At 35.5% G+C, this 22313-nt stretch overlaps 1 protein-coding gene and 1 long non-coding RNA gene across 3 annotated transcripts in view; both read right to left on the reverse strand.

Moving 5' to 3' along the window:
• LOC149409661 (uncharacterized) overlaps positions 1–22313 on the reverse strand; it is a 463199-nt gene that overhangs the window by 162241 nt on the left and 278645 nt on the right. The gene's annotated exons all lie outside the window — the stretch shown is intronic.
• LOC149409664 (uncharacterized) overlaps positions 13397–22313 on the reverse strand; it is a 52191-nt gene continuing 43274 nt past the window's right edge. Inside the window, exon 3 of the mRNA XM_089649435.1 lies at positions 13397–13574. Within this exon, the coding sequence (XP_089505561.1) occupies positions 13397–13574 (178 nt within the window). The remainder of the gene's footprint in view (positions 13575–22313) is intronic.

Consider the following 22313-nt stretch of genomic DNA (forward strand, 5'->3'; position numbering starts at 1 on the left):
CGATATTGATTTGAAACATCCTAGAATCGACACATCGATGTTCGCACTTCTAATATGGGCCCTATTGGACACCTACTATTTCAAGTTCTTGATTAAGTTACCTAGTCTTTGTCGCGATTGTCAAAAATTCTTTCTCGCATTGTTGGCGAGGAGATGAAAAAATGCCGATATTATAAATTGGATTTTTGTCAGCGACGGATAAAGTTAAGAAATATTATTATCGGTTTACTTCGTTATTGTTCATCGGAATGTATTGAAAAACTTTGCAATTTATTGGCTCTTTGTTAACAGCGAAATTGAATTGATAAAGAAATTGAATTAAAAGCCAATTTAATAGTAGGAATTTCAGTTTTTTTTTCTTTATTCACATAAATATTTTTGTATGAAGTTTTTCATGATTATCGACTACCAGACTAGACACAATAATTAACGTAGTTTTACAGATTGTAACAGCACGTACCCAAAGGATTTCAACCCATCAATTCTTTAGTACATTTGGAGTCAAATATTCATGTCGTTTTGCGTTCACACTGCTACACGTCGCGATGGAATCACGTGATACGCGCTCTGTCTCACATGTTACCGTGCAACTCGAACGAGACTAAGAGCGTATCATGTGACCCGCTGGACTGTACCCAACTACTCAGTTGCAAAAGTGTACAAAACTGGACACTTTTGGAAGATGCCTATGTCCAAAGCTTGACTCCAGAAGGTTTTTTATAAATTTAATATACAGGGTTTTCCAATAAGAGTTGTTATTTTGATATTCAATCGTAAAAGATCAATGGTTTCGTTGCTTGTGTGGCACGTAGCGCCGTCTTGTTGAAATTAAACGTTGTCCACATCAATACCATCCAATTCCGGCCATAAAAAATCATTAATCATCTCTCGATAGCGCAATCCATTCACCGTAACTGTTGCTCCAGCCTCATTTTCAAAAAATTAAGGTCCAATGACTCCGTCGGACCATAAACCGCACCAAACAGTCACACGTTGAGGATAGAGAGGCTTTTCAACAATGTCTCTTGGGTTTTCCGAGCCCCAGATGCGACAATTTTGCTTGTTGACGAAGCCACCGAGGTGGAAATGGGCATCATAACTCAAGATGATTTGCATTCGATTCACTCAAGTGAATTTTAATAATTTCAATGCATTGTTGAAGGGTGTATCGTTCCATTTTTATTAAAGGCGTAGTTTCTACTTGTCAGATGTCAAAAAATGACAGCTTCAAAAGTAAAATCTACCGAAATAGCGGGCTATTCAAAATAACACCTCTAATTGGAAAACCCTGTACTTGTACATATTACAAAACATTAAAAAAACACAGAAAGTTTAAGGCTAGTTAGTCAGGTTTTTTTTAAACAAAACTCCCCAATGCAATTAAGTTAATAAAATTAAAATAAAATAAAATTAAATTATTTCTCATGTATGAATTTGGGAGTAGCGCTATTATGGTTTATAAGTAAGAAAAAATACAATATTTGAAGTACACAAGTTTATGAAGAAGTAGAAGACTCGCACAACTCAACATACCGAGATAGACTTTAAAAGGCACAAATTTTTATGCTACGTAATCACTGATTCAAGAAATAAATTTTAGTATACAACCTTTGAACTCCATCAAATATTCACGTGCAATTTCGGAAAAGATAGACTGCATGAACACTCACCTGTAAGAAAAGAGAAATAAACATAAAAATTAGATTGCAAGTTAAATGTTTTTAAATACAAGAACAATAAAATAATGCGGAGGACACTTGATGATAAAGTGGTAGACAATTTTAATATTGCGCCGGTGAAAGGTCACTTAGGTAACTTAGAAGGGGTTTCCGAGTTCACGAGGTCGGGTTTGTCCAGGTCTTGGCAGCAGATGCGTCTGCCAACCAAGTAATGCATTGCAGTGAGATGGATGGATTTGTACGTCCGATTGACTGAATGACCCCCAGCCCTCATATAAGTTTTCGTCCCAGAACTTCCTCTCCCACTGTTTCTTAAAAAGACAATCCACACACCATCCCTAAGGATTACAAAGGCCATGAGGGAAATTATTTTCCTCAACACCATGAGGAGATAATGCAAAAAATTTGAAAGGTTCTTTGAAATAATTCCCTTAAAGAACAAAATCTGAGCAAAACCCACAAAACGCAGTAACACACATAAGATTATACTGTACCACAGAGGTTCCCAACCTTTTTGTACTATAGAGCACATTCTAAAATATCGGTAGGGTGGCGGGCACCACCTATTTTTAATCGACAAATTCGGGGCAGCAATCGCAATCAAAATGAAAACAACGCGGTTCCAGGCGGGGAATGCTATTTGCACATCACTCCTTGTACATGCCGAAAACCCGAAGTGAGCCGATGATCGTTTGGCTGTCAGTTTGGCTGTCGGGGCCATGCTTATTGCTTTCACTGACAGACAGAGCTGGCAGAGTGGTATACCATGTGTTTTGGCGCCTTCGGCGTTCATCGGCTCAGTTCGTGGCGTTCGTTCACTTTGGGTTTTCTGCGTGTACAAGGAGTGATGTGCAAATAGAACTCTCCGTTCCAGGCTAGCGTGAAGAGTGCTGTCTGGCTCGCCGCTAGACAGATTGCGACAAGTACTGTCAGCAAAGGAACCACTCATATATACAATATCGCAAACATACGAACGTATTTGATAAACCTAGGCACTCAAAAAATTAAAACTCTAACAAATAAATAAAAATAACTGACATTTTTAATAAATGTTTTTGAAAAAATTATTTCACTGTCGAATAGTGGCGGGCACATACGGATCGTTCCGCGGGCGCGATGGTGACCGCGGGCACGGGGTTGGGAACCCCTGCAGTGTACCACATAGTGGAGTATGGCTTACCCAGAGGCCAGCAAAGTAACGTCGTGTAGAGCGGGCCCCTGTGCGGTTACGATAAGGGAATAATAAACGACTGAAAAACCAGCCACCCTCATGTACATGTTAAGCTGACGGTCAAATGATAAAAGGGAATAATTCAAACGTATGAAAAAAGGTAGGTACAGCACAATCGTCTGGAGCCAGTGAGACTATGGCATATCCAAGTAGGGTATGATGTGAGACTGAAGGTAGTAAGGAAGGGAAGAATAGGGGGAAGAGAAATAATATAAGAGTAATACTATTAGTATCGTTATTTTTTAATGATAAACTAATGTTTATAAGAAAAGGTTTTTTATGCATAGCACAAAGGATAACAAATAATTATAAGCAATAATTAGTCGCTTGAAATATCCACACAAATTGAAAATATCTCCCGAGTAAAAATAAATGCCGCCGACCGGATTTGAACCCGCGCCGTCTGATGTCCGGTCAGGTGCTCTGAGACCACTGAGCTACGTCTGCTTGTTTTTATGTGACACCTCACAAGAGCGTCCCTGCCTGTGCAGTGTACAGACAGGGGAACTATGTCACCACCCGGTTGGGCGGCGTTGTGAGGCGGAATAAGGTAGGGGCTGTGGGAAGGGATTTGTTAATGCGGGCCTTGCTTATTGCTTACAATAATTTGTTAACTATAAGTATCGCCCTGGTGAATGACCACAATTACGAGTCGAAATTGCTCGAAATGACTTTGTGTATTGGAATCCGTGTTTGGTGACCAGATCTGTATAGCCAGGTATTTCTCTTCCCCGTCTCCTTCCCTTCACACTACCTTAAGCCTCACAACATACCATAATTTGATATGCCACAATCTCACTGGCTCCAGACGGTTGGATGTAGTTGGGACATTTTGTAAAATTTTATGAATTTGGGATACTCCTTTTTGCCTTTACATCGCCGATAGTATTCTAGGAGTGGTGTGCTGTACATGGGTTAAAAAATACCATACATTACACTTATATCAATTTTTGACCAAAGAAAGGACATATATCATTCGAGAGGAAAGCGGGCATTTGATAAAAACGAGCTCTGTGGCGAATGGGTGCGGGTCGTCGATATTTCATTGAATTGGTATCATGTTTGAGGGGCTCAATTGCTTTATGGCCACAAAATACTCTATATCAAAAATGTTTTTTTACGACAAGTAATTTCAGATGTAGCTTCCATCGCTTTGTGGTAGAAGAGTTTACTTAAGAGGAAGCTACAGCACAAAAGGGGTTTTAATTTTATTTTGTAAACAATTTTATAAGAAAGCAAAAAAGTTAATCAAGGGAAACTGTGACAGATAATCTTAGCTTTGATATTGTATTTTTTAAAGCTATTTTTTTTACGTTTTCAAACATTACATTTTAATTTTTTTATTGATGAAGCTTCAATTTATTATTATTATTTTTTTTTTATTATTTTTTTTTTAGTTAGTTACATTTTTTATATTATAATTTTACTGGTCTTCCATTAAAAGCCTTAGCTTGTGGATGGAAGAAGAGTTAACATATTTTGAGTTATCTAAAGCATATTTTTTTGGTATTCATAATATAAACCAATTTGTTATTAAGATTAATCGAAAATAGTGATTGAGCATAAAGCTTCGCCTTCAGAAAGCTTACGAGGTCTCACTAAATTCAAGGAAAATGGGGAAGCAAAATGACGTTGTTGGTCTTATTGAAAAAAACATATGATCAACAAATTATTATGAACAATAATTATTAGCCTATGAGTAGTATGTAGTAGTAATCGTAGTACGTTGCGAGGCCGAATGTAGCGTGGAGGGGAAGGAGATGGGCAAGAGGAAGGTGGGAAAGTACCAGGCTATTCAGAACTGGTCACCAAACACGTCTAAAGCCTTTTCAAGCAACGTTTCAATTCGGAATGGTGGTCTTACACCAGGGCGATACTGAGAGTATCATCAACTCTGGAACCTGCCGCATATATATTATTTTAAATTAGTAATTTGTGTAACAACACAAATTAATAAAAAAAAATTTTTTGCGCATGCCGGGATTTGAACCCGCGACCTCCCGTTTGCTAGTCGAGAGCCTTACCCCTCGACCAGGGAGGCCGTCATCTTCGAGAAAAATAAATGCCGGTCGGGTGCATTAAGACACTATGCTACGTCGCCTTATTTCAATTTCTCGCACTAGTTCATTTCTACGCTTTGTGATATTCTCAGGTTCGCCGACTGACCCACAATTATTTACTAAAAATGGCTGAGATTTAGATTTGTTTTAGCTGGATCTCTGTATAGCTTTGTTAATGCTTTTGACACCAGGTGCTGCGTTTGATATTTGACCAAACGATCGCTTTGGGTCAAATTTACGACCCATAAACGACCAGCTATATTTTTGTTATCCTACTTAATATAATACACAGGGTTTTCCAATAAGAGGTGTTATTTTGAATAGCCCGGTATTTCGGTAGATGTTACTTTGAAGCTGTCATTTTTTGATATTTGACAAGCAGAAACTACGCCATTAATAAAAATAGAACGATACACGCTTCAACAACGCATTGAAATTATTAAAATTCACTTAAGTGAATCAAATGCAAATCATCTTGAGTGATGAGGCCCATTTCCACCTCGGTGGCTTCGTCAACAAGCAAAATTGTCGCATCTGGGGCTCGGAAAACCCAAGAGTTATTGTTGAAAAGCCTCTCTATCCTCAACATGTAACTGTTTGGTGCGGTTTATGGTCCGGCGGAGTCATTGGACCTTACTTTTTCGAAAATGAGGCTGGAGCAACAGTTGCGCTATCGAGAGATGATTAATGATTTTTTATGGCCGGAATTGGATGGTATTGATCTAGACAACGTTTACTTTCAACAAGACGGCGCTACGTGCCACACAAGCAACGAAACCATTGATCTTTTACGATTGAATATCAAAATAACACCTCTTATTGGAAAACCCTGTAGTTACTCTTTCCTCTCCTTAAATTTAACATCCTCAAAGCTCCTCAAACTTCCTTAATATTAATAAATATATTTAAATTTAAAAAAACACGACTATTTCTCTCTCAACTCACTAAGTCTCTCTTCTCTCTATTCCTTGTCCTCCCATATTTCTCAAGTATTGGAATATTTAAATCTTAAAATTAAATTAAATTCCAAACTTTCAATGACGAAAAGTTTTCAATGATTTTGCAGGTATGTAATCTCGTTATAAATTTGTTCATCTTCTCGTCTTCATTTCCAAGGAGATCTGTAATTTGTGTTTATGGGTCCTTGAGCACTAGAAAATCTCATTTATTAAGATTATTATATTCCCCTTTTGGATATGGCTGTAGTAGACGAGTCCTGGGGGGTGACTTTTCTCTTTTTTTTCGCCAGAACCTTACAGTCGGTTACATTTTTTTCCTCCAAGTATCAGTTTCAATTAAATATTCAACTGAGAAGTTAATCTTCAAGATGTCTTTGAATGTTTTTAAAATATTTGATTGAGGTAATTTATACCCTTAGCATCAATAACGCGGCAAGTCTGTTTACACAAATTGTTTTATGCATCTGACCGATTTCACGTCAAAGTAGACACTGACTGGTATTTAGGCTGGAAATAGTGCCACGCGTACCGTAGATCGATCGACGACGTTATATTGACGAGCATGACCGATGTTATCTTCAATCGTTCGTCTACACATTACGGCAAGCAATCGACGTGCACGCAGCACTATTTACTTTGATGTTGTCGGCGAATCTGAGAATACCACAAAGCATAGAAATGAAATAGTACGTATTCATACATAATTGATTTGAGTTTAAAAACTTAAAACGGGTTTTTTCACGGAATTTGAACAATTCTTCAAATTTCTAGTTGATTTACAAGTTCTGTTAAGGTTCTATTGAGTTCTATTATTATATCATAGTTGCTTCAGTTAAACTGAAATAATAACAGAACTTGAATAGAACTTTCGCAGAACTTGAAAATCATTTACTTGCACGACTAAATTTGGAATTAACTCCTTACAATAAATTGCACAGAAGCAATACAATGCATTACTTAGCAATCTAAAATTTCCGGCAACGGACAAAAAACATTGGCAAAAGCTCTTAAAAGCTTTTTCCTCAGCAGTTTTATTATTTGGAACTCCAAAATAGCTTCTGCGTTTATTTATTTTAATGTATTTATCTTGTCTTATCTTTAATCTAATGTTGTTTTTCCCGAAATGAGTTTTGTAAACTCACTGGTAATAATGTATTATAAATTTACTATCATTTTGTAATGTGTAATAATAAATAAAAATAAAATAAAATAAGACTTTATGAAATTTGGTGAATTGTTCAAATTTTGTGAAAAACACATCCTCGGTGTTCAAGGGAAGTATGGTAAAGACGGTAAAAATTCTGAATGCGGGGTCAAAGTTCAAAGGCCAGAGTCAAAGTTCTCACCACTTTGCCACGCAGCTTGCCAATTCTTATCTGCATCTTAAATTGCTTTTGTAAAGTGATAATGTACCCCAACCCGACGAGTCTACAGTACATAATATATTTGTCTTCAGCCAACAACGACGAGTGAAAAATGTGCGGCGTCCCGACTACGATCATTTAATGAACTTACTTCTAGTTCGATCGCGTTTAAATTATGTGTCACCTTAACTTTTGAAACAGGGATGAGGAAACATTTTAACTTTAATTTATATTTCTTTATTTTTATCTATTTTTGTACTTACCAAAAATACACACATACACTTTTTGTTGTATAAACCGGTGACCGGATAAATCATCACAATGATAATTCATCACATCTTTAAAAAGTTACTTTATTAACTGGGTTAAGTAGGTTAGATAAGGTAAGGTTAAAAAAAAATTTTCATCATTTCTAATCACTTTATATCACTTTTTAAAAGCGTGTTGAATTGTCACTGTGTTGAGTTATCATGGAACCGTATAAACCATATCACGACCTCGTGATGAGCCTGTTTCTACGTGATAGAAATTTAATCATTTTTTGTACATATTAATAAGGAAATGAGAAGAAAAAAGAAATGTATAGAATTCAAAGAAAAAAAATAGAAAAAATAACGATTTTATTGTATTTTTTATTAATTTGCGTTAGTGTATGGAATTTTTATATCATTGATCAATAAAATAACTTCAGTTTAAGACTAAAATAAATAAATAAATAAAAACTATATAATATAAACAGTTCTAATAAATTGCAACCTACTCAAGATTAAGGGTGATTTTTTGTAAATATTTCTAAAGTACATTTAATCACGGAATGGGTATCAATGAAAGCAATAAGAGAAAGTGATGTTACTCAATCTAAACAGCTGAAAGCAAAAATAATAAAAAAACAACCCGTAAAAACAGTGTTTAAATAAAAAATTTCAACTATAATAAATCTACTTTTATTAATAAATTCGTAAGCAGATTTTATTTTCGATGGCTGTAAAGTGACATTACAACGCGAGTTGCCTATATACTGTCAGATTCATTTATTCAAAAATCGCAGAAGACGGAGACGGTTACACCGCCCCCGCGCTGTTTTATCAATTTGAATGTCTATGGGAAGATTCAACGAATTTTGGTAGAACTGTAGATTTTTATCAGTAGATTTATCTAAGTTTCTGTAGGAATTGCGTCACTCACTCAATTTGTTTTTTGTTATTGACAGAAAAGAATAGCAGCAAATAAATAGAAAACTTATAAAATAAGTACATTTTTTTAAATTATCCTGTTGATTATAAAGCCGAAAATCCATTTGTGCGTTAATTTGCGTGCAAAAACTCTTGACCTCTGGCAAATGACATTTAAACAGCTATTTCTGCCTTAGGTATATCGAATCAAATTAAAAATACACAGAGAAAACTTATTGATGTAAAATACAGATAATTTATTAAAAATCTGGTCAAATTATTCGTTTTCGTGTTAAAAACGGGATTGTAGGCCTTTAACGAATGAATTGTTAAAAAATATCTGTTAAAAGCGGATGTTTTTCATGCAAATATTTATATTGACATTGTCGCATTCCGTCGTGATATTTATTAGGAAAAGAACACATGTTTTCGATATATTGTGAATAACTAATAATTTATCAGGAAATTGGCGTGCATGATCATTTTTCCCTTGGACATTTTCAAGTTCAAACAAATTGGAAAATGCGCTATATTCAATAGATCAACGTGAAAAAGATTGCCAGGTAGTTAATCTTCTCTTGGGAGGACCGCGGGCCGTAGGCTGGCCAGCCCTTTTCCACACCCATTAGGCGTGAGTGCTGCGCTCACCCTCGCATTATAAGATACCCTTACCTAATTCGGGGACAAAACATTATTACGAGAATTCGATTGTTAATATCCAATTCAAAGGGCGAGAGGAGTTCGTTAAAAGCATTTTAAAATGTAATTTATTACAATATAACGTGACAAATTATAGGTATCGCGGCGAATATTGATGCGAACACGGTAAGCATTTAGATGCATTGCTTGCAGACAACATGTTTCGAACTTGTTATTCGAGTTCAGAAAAGAAAATTCCCTTTAAAATTATGTAAAAAATTTAGTTTTTTTTTTAATATTAGGTACTGTCTTCGTGTAATCCGGTCATAAGCAGTAAACTTTTGAAGTTAAACTTCTTTACGCGCGTCATGCATTTTCGAGGACCGGAGTAAAACCGACTCATGACCGTCACGAAAAACCGTGATCATTTGGTCGTGGGGGTACGGGACCCCCACCACCGCTCACCGTTCACTGTCGCTCTCTCACCGTAGTCGCTTACTGAGGTGAGGGAGCCACTGACGAACGTTCTCTCTCTCTCTCTTCTCTCTTTTCCTCTCTCTCTAGCCAACGACGCCACGCCAGGCATCAGCTGCTTGCTTCGTGTACTGCGCGATGAGTGTAATACGAGTGAAATACGTAATTGATTGTGGTTTATTCGATTTGGAACAGAGTTTTAGTGTCAAAAATGAGTAGTGACGAGATAGAAGTGAGAAAAACATTCGTGGCACAAGAGGAAATATCCCCTGAAAATCACCAAAGAAGAAGAGAGACTGATTCACACGGTGATGACATTAACGTAAGGTAAACATAACCAAGAAGAGTGGATAAATATCTCACAAAATAGTATTGTTGTTGTAATAGCATGATAGGATTGTTTAACATATTGGCGAGATTCGGATAAGAATGAAAAAAGAGAGAATGAAATGAAAAGAGAGAGAGAAGAATACTAAAAGTTTCACTTCCGTCGTGCGTAGGCTTGCCACACACTGTATTTTTATTTATAGTCCCAACTGCTCGCAACCGTCTGTAGTCAGAGAGACTGCGGCATCCTCCATTGGGCTGAAGGTAGTGAAGAGGGGAAGGAAATGGTGAAGAAGGTAGGGATACCTGGAAAGCACCTGGATATTCAGATCTGGACACTAAACAAGGCAATAGCCATTTCTACAACGTTTCAATTCAAAATGGCAGTCTTACACCAGAGCGATACTGAGAGTATCTTCCACTCCGGACGTGCTATACTGTACATTTTTTTAAATTAATACATTATGAAATAACACAAATTCATCAAATAAAATTTACTAGCGCACGCCAGAATTTGAACCCGCTACCTCCGGATTGCTAGTCGACAACCTTACTCAGTACCTTAAACCTTACATTAGTTTCTTTACTCCACGTTAGTGTGCGATCAAAATATATTTTTTAAATATCTCCGAGATTGTTTGAATGTTGTATGAATACTGTAGCAAATAAGAAAAAAAAAATTGTACCTAATATTTAAAACTGTAACTAATATATAATAATTTCCATATAAATAAAATTGTTAAATGTTCGTTAGTTCAAATTTTTAAGTCTCCAAAAATTCGTCAACGATTGTTTTGAAATTTTGACGCAATATTTGCATTCGAATACGCCTGTGTTTTTATATATATATATATTATATAGCGCCCTTGAGGCGATTTCTCACGAAAACGGCGCTATATAAATTAGCCAAATATTATTAAATATTATAGATGTCTCCATTAATGAATAACTGAACGCAGTTGGCGCTAACAAAAAATTGTCCAGAGAAGCGATGTTAGCAGTCCACAATGGAGTGCTGGTACCTACCCTGATGTACGGAAGTGAGGCATGAAACTGGCCGAGAAAGGATGAAAGTAGATTGAATGCTGTTGAAATAAAATCCCTGAGGCGTATGTGTGGTAAAACCATGTATGATGTGAGAAATGTGGAGATCCACAAAGAGTGCAAGGCTGATGTAAGCGTAATGAATAAGATTAAGAAAGGGGCTCTTAGATGGTTTGGGCATGAAGAGCGAATGAGCGAAGAAAGGATATATGATGCAAATGCGAATGGTAGCAGAAGTCGGGGACGCCCGAGGAAGAGATGGCACGACCAAGTGAATCAGATACTCGAGTCGGGCCATGTCAAGAGTCAGAATAATAGAAGAGTATGTACGAGACGATGTATGAATGTGAAGTGTGTGCCAAGACCGATTTGTTTGGCGGTCCGTCCTCTCTGCCTACACCTGCGGCGAAACGGCGTGGAGGTTAGTTAGTTTAGATGTCACCCGTGAGAGGAATAAAACATGCTATTTTTGAAATAGAGCAAATCTGTTGTGCGTAAAAGCAACACGCGATATTATTTCTCTACCTGCACAAACAGACGCCTCGCGTGGCGGGGCACAGCTAGTATCCTAATAATATTAACAAAATTTCCTTTTAAAATAGAAATAAGTTATTGGGTTTCTTAAAACCCACCTCACCAACAGCGTAGGAATTTGTCACCTCAATAATGCAGGGTTAACTTATTTAAGAAAGTACCTATAATACATAGGCATAAGCAGATAAATTCAGGGTCGCCAATAAACTGCATCATTTATAATATGTTATTTTTACTATTGCACCCGCATTACGGACCCGGGGTTATTACATGAATAAATGAGAATAAACAGGGTCCAAGGGTTGTAAACGTAGTGGAAATTGAAAAAGGTTGTCATTTGCTTTACGGAGGCGACATTCGTTTTACGGCAATTTTTATCTACTTTACAGCGGACGTAAACTGCAATATAAATGAGGTAGGTATACCGGCATTAAAATAATGTGTAATATTTTTAACAAGATACAGACTGACACCTAATGGAGACCTCGCCACCGACATCGATTCATTCACAGCGATACGGGAGAATTTTACAGATATTTCAGACGTCATTTTACGTATCCTTGGTTCGAAACCCGGTTTAATAAGGTTCGATCAAGTAATTAAGTTTGTAATCATGTACTTACATATATACACGTTGTCCGGAAACGAGTGGTACAAAACTGGAGAATTCACATCACATTTGGAGTCGATTTTGTGGTTTATATATATTTTTTAAATTTGATCATCGTTTTCGAGTAAATCGATTGCGAAGTTAAAAGTGGCTTTTAGGTTTTTTTTTAAATCAGTCGCTAGGCGGTTACCACCAGCCTTTTAATATATTTTGAAATGTGTCAAAGCGTAGAGACTGCTCCAAAAGTTTTTTGAATCTTTATTTGACGAAAAAAGAAAAAAAAAATTACCATGTAGGTGATGTAGATTTCATACTTTCCCGCCTGCACTAATATTTTCCGGATACCATCTCGTTCCGTATTGTAAATAATCTCAGTATCGTCCTTGTGACTGACCAGCATTCAGAATCAAAACGTCAATCTTAACAAACATAATCTCAGTCGTCTCCTATCCGTCCAACTTTATTATGTTACCGAAATTACGAATGCCATAGTCTAGTCTAGGTAGCAAAGGGCAATTGGGCCTTTTATTGCGCCAGTTCAAAAAACCTTTTATTTCGTACAGGTCTTGCTTTATTTTATGAACTTTATGTGAGGTTATACTGTCTTGTATAGGGTGAGAAATTTTGCGGCAACGACAGGTGATAAAGGTGGCAATTTGTGGCAAAAAATTGTTCGACAAAGGTGCGAATTTTTACGGCACTACACAGTTCTAAGCATTTTAAAGATTCCTTTGTAAAAACTCCCGACATTTATCTACAACAGCGTTCAGCGGTCGCTCGCAACATTAATAAAACTATTGTTCAACGGAAAGAAAGGAAAAAAAAAACAATAATTCCCTGCATAATTTAAAACGAATTATTTTTGAGGTGAAGTATAAAAAAAAGAAATTTAAAAGCAATATTAAGGGCTTTGGAATATGAGTAGGAATCGAGTACAATAAATTTGAGTGGTACCTTCACCACATCAAATGTGATCTCTGCTGACTTTAGGCTAGACGGGAAAATTGGGCGTAAAATCAGTTCGATAATTCAATACAAACGAATGCTTTATTCATTTCAAAGTACAAACATAATTCGTTCCATCACGAACAATGATGTACACCGTCTACTAAAGTCGGGAATATATTTATTTTTTACTAAGAAAGTTATTCTGAATGAGGTTGACTGTTTTTATGAAAATGTATTATACTTTTGGGGATTTGGCAGTGAGAAAATGAAAGAGGAAGGTTGTGATGTCACAGCGTTTATTTGAGTGAGTCAGTAGCGAAGGTTGTGAGATGACTCCGGACCGATGACGATAATATCAGGTGTAAGTGGCGATGACGACAGTGGAATGGTCGAGGCGGTAAAGTCGGTTCGACACCGCGTTGATGGAGACTGGACTTGAGGATGTGTTCAGCACTGGGGATGATGTGGAGTTTTCCGGGTACTCCAGGTACCGGAAGGATGAAAGTAGATTGGATGCTGTGGAAATTGGATCCCTGAGGCGTATAAAGCTATGTATAATCGTGTGAGAAATTCGGAGATTCGCAAATAAAGCAGGACTGATGCAAGCGCAATGAGTAAGATTAAGAAAGGGACGTTTAGATGCTTTGGGCATGTAGAGCGAATTAATGAATAAAGGGGTGGACGCCCGGGGAAAACATGGCACCAAACACTTCAATCGGGCAATGTCAATAGTCAGAATAACAAAAGAGTATATATGGAGTGAATGAGGCAAGGAGTGTGTGTCAAGACCGAGTTGTTTGGCAGTCTGGGTCTTCTCTGCCTACTCCAGCGTGTTAGTTAGTTAGTTAACTCGGTGGCGCCATGTCGAAGCGATGGTTCTCCGACTTGAACAGGACAAGGGGAAGAAGTTGAGATGGGGTGTGTCTGTAATAATAACTTAAGCCGTAGAAAGAATCGACCAATTCAATAGGCACCTCTACAAAACGGCACAGATACATCCCATAAATTTCTATAATCCATACTTCAGGTTTAGCGAACCACCCCTAAAACGTAAAGGGTAAAACCATCCACCACATTCATATAATGTAATAAAATATAAAGCCTTACAATAAAACACACTCTTTTAGCAATTCGGTATTCGATAGGGGAGAGAACACGCGAATAAATCCGCATTTATTGGTGTCGGATCGACCTTGCGACTCGGATAAGTTCGTTCCCAATACGGCCTCCGAGTGTACTTACCAACCACATTACCATACAAACTCTGCTCTCTTACAATTTTATTTACTCCTGGTAGATTTTTGAGGAAAAAGCGACGGGTAAGCTTATTTAAAGCGTTTTTACGGTGCGAAAACTTTGAACAATTGGCATGGAAACAGATTTTACTAAAATGATTCTAAAAAATGTTTTAATTAAAACTGGTGGTCTTTCCTATAAGAGGTTGGCTATCACCAGGACAATCAATGTGCCGGCTGCAAGCCCGGTTCTGCTGAACTATACTCGCACCAGTAGCAAGGTATTCAACCAAGACCCAGCACATTGCGTCAATTGTTGAAGCTCTGTTGGATATTTACATTCTTAGGCTCGACAGCTGTTCCGCCATACGAAAGCATTGTCAAATTGTAAAAACAGAGAACTTATTTGAGATTATGTATTATAAATTAATTTATCTGCGAATGTATATTTTATTTTAATTGCAGAAACAAACAGTACATAATTACATAGAGGAAAATAGTTACAAAGTTATACAAGTTAATACAATAATTAGTACTAATGACATGTCGTTAGCATATATACATATGTGGTATACTATATATTTTACTTAAGGCGATGGACTACGTCGTGTAATATTTTAAATTGAGGTGCTATCAATAACAACCCTTACGTAGATGGCGATAAGGTTTAAATTCTCGCTTAACACAATCCGCCTGTTTTGATTTATGCAAGAAAAAAACATGGCCAAAAAGTACCTTTTGTTTTATTTTGTGGATGTTCAGGCATAAATATTAAATTTTTTTTCGATCATTTTATAAATAACTTAATTTGCCACACTATACAATAAAATCATAACCGAAAATGGGTTTGTAAGTAGGAGATTTTGAACTTTAAAGCAGTTTTCTTAGGCCTTATACATTATTTTTTTCTGGGCTTATAAAAATACTTGATCATTTCAAAGGCCAAGATGTATTATTTTACTTGCAGTATTTAATTAAAGCATCTGAAACATTTCTAGGCGACCAAAGTTTCAAAACAAAAACACGTGATTTTACATTACTACGTATGGCATCGCCTTAAGTTAAGTTAGTAAGTAAGTTAGGGAAGGAGAGAGGTGTGAGTGTGTGTGTGTGTGTGTGTACGTGTGCATGTGGATGTGTGTGTTATGTGTGGGAATTCAGTGTGCTAAAAAAGTTTTTCTTGAATAGAGAATTTTTCTGGAGAGAATCAAAAAATATATCAGTATTTGTGCTTGTTTGAATTGAGTTGAATGTTTGAAGGATGCGAGAAATGGGGGAATTGGCTGCAGCGTTTGTTTTATTATATTATTAAGTGTTACAGCTTTTTCACCACCCAAAGGCAATTTTTAAACTGTAACTAAAAGAGACGTATCAGCGTAGTGCATCAATTCATTCAGCTCTAATGTTAATGTTTATTTGTTTCCACAAAATTTTATCTAAGAAAGGTTGATTTTATTTTTTCAAAAATTTTATGAACTTTAAAATCAAATCATAGTAGCCACCCAGTTACACATAACACGAAATTATTCGACCCAACCCATTTCAAAAGATATCCATAGAGGTACATTTGCGCGTAGGAAGAAATTAGGAAAAATAATAATAACATCAAACCCAGTGTTAGTTGTGTCCACTGTCCTTAAAATGGCAGCCGTATCATAAAATGTCCGCAACCTTTAAACCCTTCCCGCATTTTAAAGCACACAAAGAGCTTGGAAAATTCACGACGTAATTTTGTCTTGTTGGTCCCCTTATGAATTTCTGCAGTCCTGTTAAGGTTTATGGCGTGGAAAACTAGACACTAGACCAAGCTTTGACAAGAAAACATTTGAAATATTGGTTTATAAGAGCAACCGCAAGATACCCTGAATCGATAGAGGGAAGTTCTTCATCAAACGACACTACGGAGATTATTTAAACATTGTTTCAGGATAACTATACGTTAGGCCAATTATACGTTAAAACACTACTTAACTACATTTTTGACAAAAAAAATAAATTTCAACATACACAAAATAACACAAACAGACCAGTTAGACTATCGTACAAAGAAAACATAAAAACTCCGACAATAAATTCAAGCTTTGGACAAAGACACTACCAATACCATGCTATAAAAGCTTTCAACAGTGTAAGATTTGAAATTAAAATTGAGGAAAATAAAAATAAATTCACACACAAAATTACAAAATGGATTAAAGAACAAAAAAGACAATATTACCAAAATGTCATAGCATAAAATAAAAAGAAAACCTACACGTAACACACAAAACCAATCAAACACACATCACTCACAAACCCACAAGATTATTTTCAATGTATTATTTTTTTAATTTTAAATATATTTTTATGTATTATGTATTTTTAATTTTAAATGTATTATGTAGATTATATTTTCATATTAAAAAAGTATTATATTAGACAAAGAAACTCTGAATTTTTAGCAATAAAATTATATAATAAACTCCCTCTCAACATCAAACAAAGGAAAACGAAAAATAACTACATTGGACATCAAATCTTGGCTTAAGGAAATATCGGAAGAAGAACTAGCTAATATATTTAAAACATCATCTTAGTTGCTGAAAACGTATACTAACATATATAGTCCCCCTCAGCACAGGATCTCCTAGTGAGGAGGACTTCAATGATCTGTTTTAATTTTATATATATATATATATTTTATTTCATGTGCCATACAAAAATGTACCTAACTATTTAAAAAAATAACTAAAAATAAATACATAAATAAAATAAAATGAAGGCCTCAGCACGGGCAAGCCACCCAGTGAGGCCTACATTACTGGAAAACTTAAAATGTAAAAAATATTGTACCAAATAAAAAAAAATAAAAATAAAACTAACTAACTAACCATCACGCCGTTTCCCTGCAGGGGTGGGAGGAGAGGACAGACCGTCAATCAACTCGGTCTTGGAACACACTCCTTGCCTCATTCAAATTCATACTCTTCTATTATTCTGACTCTTGACATGGCCCGACTCTAGTATCTGATTCATTTGGTCGTGCCATGTTTTCCTCGTCCCTAGCTTCTGCTACCTTTCACATTTGCATCGTATATTCTCCTTACACTCCTTTCTTCGCTCATTCGCTCTAAACGCCCAAACCATATGAGTGTCCCTTTCTTGTTCTTACAAATTACGCTTACATCAGCCTTCCAATCTTTGCGGATCTCCACATTTCTCATACGATCATACAAGGCTAATAATTGTTGCATAAAAATAATACTAATATGATCGTTTCCTTTTTTGTGTGAAAATGTAAAAATTATATTTCGATAAGCGCCGATCTACCGGTAATAAACTGAAAAAAAAATCACACAAACACATCGGCTGACATTATACGTACCTCTGAGCAAAAACAGCGTTTATCCGCAATGTTCAACAATAAATTTTATTTAAAAATTCACTCCAAGCACAAAATATTCCACCCCCGTGAACCTAGGGATCCCAACTAAGTGTTTTCCAAATGCGTGGACCTCTAATATCTAAAAACAAAGCTTTACGTGGTCCATTAGAGTATCGTTTCCGTATACGGCGGCAATCTGTTGCTCCGGGTAGCAGAAGTGCGAGGAGATTTCAGTAGGCACACGAGAGGGAAGGAAAGAAAGTAGTATAAAGTTCTTGAAAACACTGCATTATTCAACGGGCGACCGCTGGGTATTGGGAACGTGCCGAAAAATAAAACAAGAAAAAATAAGCACATATTTTAACCCCTAGAGCAATTTTGGGAGATATTTCTCCCAGACAACAAACACCCTTAGTCTTTTTATGAGATATTTCTTCCAGCCTGATCCGGACTTGTTCATCTCATTTTGTTTCAATTTTATATTCTTTATGATATAACAGTCTTCATACATTCATTGACAGTGTTAGAAATGTTTACAACATTGGACCAATAAAATAACGACATTAAAAATTTTGGACTAGTTAAAAAAAAAAACCTAACAATATAGTACAGACAGTTTTGATAAATTACAACCACTTAAAGGTAAACAAAGTGTTTTTTGTAATATTTTATAGAAATAGGATGTAAACATGAAATGGGTATCGATAATAACAATGAGAGAAAGAGATGTCATTCAATTCAAGCTGCTGTTATTGAATTATGCTCTTATTAAAACACACTTCATTCAATTCAAACTGACAGTATAACAGGAAAAAGAAGGAAATGCGATGAAAAAAATATCAATAAAATAATAAGTTTTCTGACATATTCAACAAATGTAATTTTTTCAAGAATGTTATGAATTTAGTCGGGTTCGTGTTAAACAAATCGATGTCTGTTCATAGTAATTAAACATGCTATTTACGGTGAGATATATTATTTAAACAATGTTAGAAAAAGAGAACGCTTTAACATATTAAAGATTACCTTGGAAGCTGCCGAAAAATTAAAAATAACTCTATGAAAAAAACATTTTACATTCGAAAAATATTGGTCAAGATTTGCAATTTTAATATTTTTTAACATAAAATGAAAAGAGGCACTTTGTAATAATAAAATCCGTAAGAGTCTTTCTGCGTTAAAAAACAGCGAATTTATGGCAATCTAATGAATTTTATTCAAGAGAAATACATTGCAAAATATCAGAAACTTCAGGGGTTAAATACGAGAGAAATAAGATAAGCAGGATTTTAATACACGCGAAAGGTTCGGTGGGTCGTAAAGGGCGGTATTCAACAATAAACTGATTGGGAATTTGGTTATAAGAGGGTGGATATTGTGCGCATGCAAAATATAAAGAATCTAGTAAGAAAAGATGTAAGTAAACTTTAGTAAAAAACCTTTTCAAATTCTGGAAAGAGAAAAACAAACAGGTGTGAATGAATGTTTTCGAAAATCCTGTGTGCAAGTTTTTGGAGTCCCAATACGAGGATTTACGCCAATCACTTTGTTTTTATTGTGAACTGTAATCAATATTCGATGTAATTCGACGGCCGGCATAGTCCAGTGGTAACGCATTGGACTGCCATTCCGAAGGTCGCGGGTTCGAACCCGGCGTGCGCAAATAAATTTTATTTGATTAATTTGTGTTATTTCACAATTAATTAATTAAAATAATATATAGTATATTTGCGGCACGTTCCAGAGTGGAAGATACTACCAGTATCGCCCTGGTGTAAGACCACCATTCAGAATTGAAACGTTGCTCCAAATGGCTTTAGCCGTGTTTAGTGACTAGATCTGAATAGCCAGGTACTTCCCCACCTTCCTCTTTCCCTTCCCCACTTACCTTCAGCCTCACAACATCCTCCAATTGGGAATGCCATAGTCTCACTGGCTCCAGACGGGAGCAGTTGGGACTCTTGTGAGGTATTCACTATAAAAAAAAATAAATAAAAATTTGATATAACTAACAATTATTGCTTGTAAAATAATTGTTACCCTTTGTTCTATGCATAGAGTTGATCAACGGTCCCGTTGGCGTCATGTATCTTTTATCAGGAGATTTTTCAATGTGGATGAGTGTTTCAGGCCAATAATTATTGCTTGTAAAATAATTGTTACCCTTTGTTCTATGCATAAAAATCTTGTCTTAAACATAAGTTTACCAAAAAAAAATAATAATTTGATATAACTATTGAGGTAGCTGTGGTTAACAGGCAGGAGCATGATGTATTATCAAGGCAATGATGAAATATTTGGATTTATAAGAACATCCGTTCATGACAATCTGCGTTCGATTTTCATGAACACGTATTACTACATATATTATTTTTTTTTTTATAAAGAAAGACAAACATTCCCGGGTTACGAATAACCTGACAATATTTGAAAATCTCCTACTACCACCACAGTAAACTGAAAATGTTGCTTGTGTTGTGATGGAGGACTTAGCCAGCCGAGGAATTGAACACACTACGCCTGAGTGGGACCCAAGCGCAATGTCAACTCGGCCACCGACCGGTCGACATCATGATACTTAGGCGAAGCTTAGTGCTAAATTTAAATCACTATTTTGATTAATCTTTTTTAACGAATTGGTGTACCTACCTACCTACATTACGAATACCAAATATATGCTTCAGATAAATTGAAGGTTGTCCTATCATTTCGCTTGAGTAGAATAAAAAAATAAAAATAAATACTTAATAAAAAATATTAATGTAAACTACTAAAAAAATTATTTTTTCAATAGAAATGTATGAACGCGTAAAGGAAACAACTTTAAAAAATACAGTATTATAGCTAAGATTATCTGTGACAGTTTCACTTGATTAACTTTTTTTGCTTTCTTATAAAATTATTTACAAAATAAATAAAAACCAGTTTTGTGCTTGAAATCGAACGTTTCTAGACTCCGTTTGTCAAGCGATTTTAATGCCTATGGTTCCATGATTACTCAACACAGTGACTATTCGACACACCTCTAAAAAGTGATATAAAGTCATTAAAAACGACGAAAAAAAAATTAAACCTAACCTTACCTACTTAACCCAGTTAATAAAGTTTTTGTTTCATCAGTTTCCATGACTTTATATAACTTTTTAAAGATGTGATGAATTATCATTTTGATGATTTATCCGGTCACCCTACAATATAAGGTATAACAAGAATATACACGTTTTTGGCTTGTAGTCTCATCTAAATCCAGTTTTCAACCGGAATTAACAACAATTTGAATAGATTATCAATAAATTAGCACTAGTAATTTTTCTCCGTGTACGTTCGGGTCTTACATTCATCAGAGACATACGTTAACACTTATCCCATAGTCTTCGACCTACGTTAATTAAACCAATATTATAAGTCTACGCGTTTACTACTGCCTCTGAAAATCCATGATTACGTCATTTTTACAAGCGGTAAAAGGAAGCTAATCTAGCACGCTTAGCATGACCAGATTTTCTACACTATTCAATAAAACCCTTACGCAGGTAATAAATCATCACAATAAAACACACCGACAAAAGTGATGATAACAGTCGCCGATAAAACTTGTTTACAGCACGTACGAAAAGCACTAAAATATGTTAACTACCTATATTATTTGTGTCGACAACAAATAAGAAAACGTTAACATAAGATTCACTAATTTAAAGAACAAAAAAGTACGGTCGCAAACTGCAGGGGTTATGATTTATGACACGAAGAGATTGAAATCACATACTCGTGTTGATTCTTCGAATTGATACGCCTACGTGAGAAGTTCGATATACGGACCAATCTATATAAATAAAATTGTTCAAAATCTTAAATCTCCGAAAATTCTTCACCGATTGCTTTGAAATTTTGACAAAACGTTGAATTCGAATATGCGTGTGTTTTTATTTACCTACATTACATAGATGACATACGTGCCAAGTAAAAACAATCTTTTTAAAACAGCGCCATCTGTTGGACTTAAAAGCAACACTCGCATAGCGAGCCCTGCCAAGTGGGCTGCTGTTAAGTTCTTGCCAGTATGAAATGTTTAATTGTATAAACGAAAAATAACTACTTTTAATTTAAAAAAATTACGAATTCAGAAAAAATTATACCCGGACATCTTGTTTTTACGCGAATTAAATGTAAAATGTATTCAAGCACGCGATCTCTGGATTCGCAGTCGAGGATCCTAACCACTCGACCACGGAAGTCGGGTATACTTTCGAATTAAAATCCGAAATAAAGTCCTTAAAGTTATTTTAACCCTCAAACCGAGTTAAAAGTTTCCTGATGAAAGTATTCCGGTAGGTACCCAGAAATGGGGTGGTTTACAACATATATAAAAAACATGTAAAAAAAATAGTCTAAAATAAAACCGCTATCCGTGTCTGTCTGTTTGTGCGCTTTGTTCTTCTAAACTATTAAAAAATTATTTAAAACTGTTCTTATTTTTTCATATTTCTCGAGTAAAATTTTTATCTCTAAATTAACTTTCAACAAAAACTTTATATTGCGCTGATGCGATTATTCTTATTTTTATTTCTATTATCCCTAACATTATTATTTTTATTTGTATCCTACCTTATTTTAATATTTTTTTTATCTTTATTTTTACAAGATTCACCTACTTCAACTCCTTTCCTGTATGT

The sequence above is a fragment of the Hesperophylax consimilis genome, chromosome 30 (genome assembly GCF_061612785.1).
Source record: "Hesperophylax consimilis isolate HC1 chromosome 30, BYU_Hcon_1.0, whole genome shotgun sequence".
In the NCBI taxonomy this organism is placed as follows: Eukaryota; Metazoa; Arthropoda; class Insecta; order Trichoptera; family Limnephilidae; genus Hesperophylax; species Hesperophylax consimilis.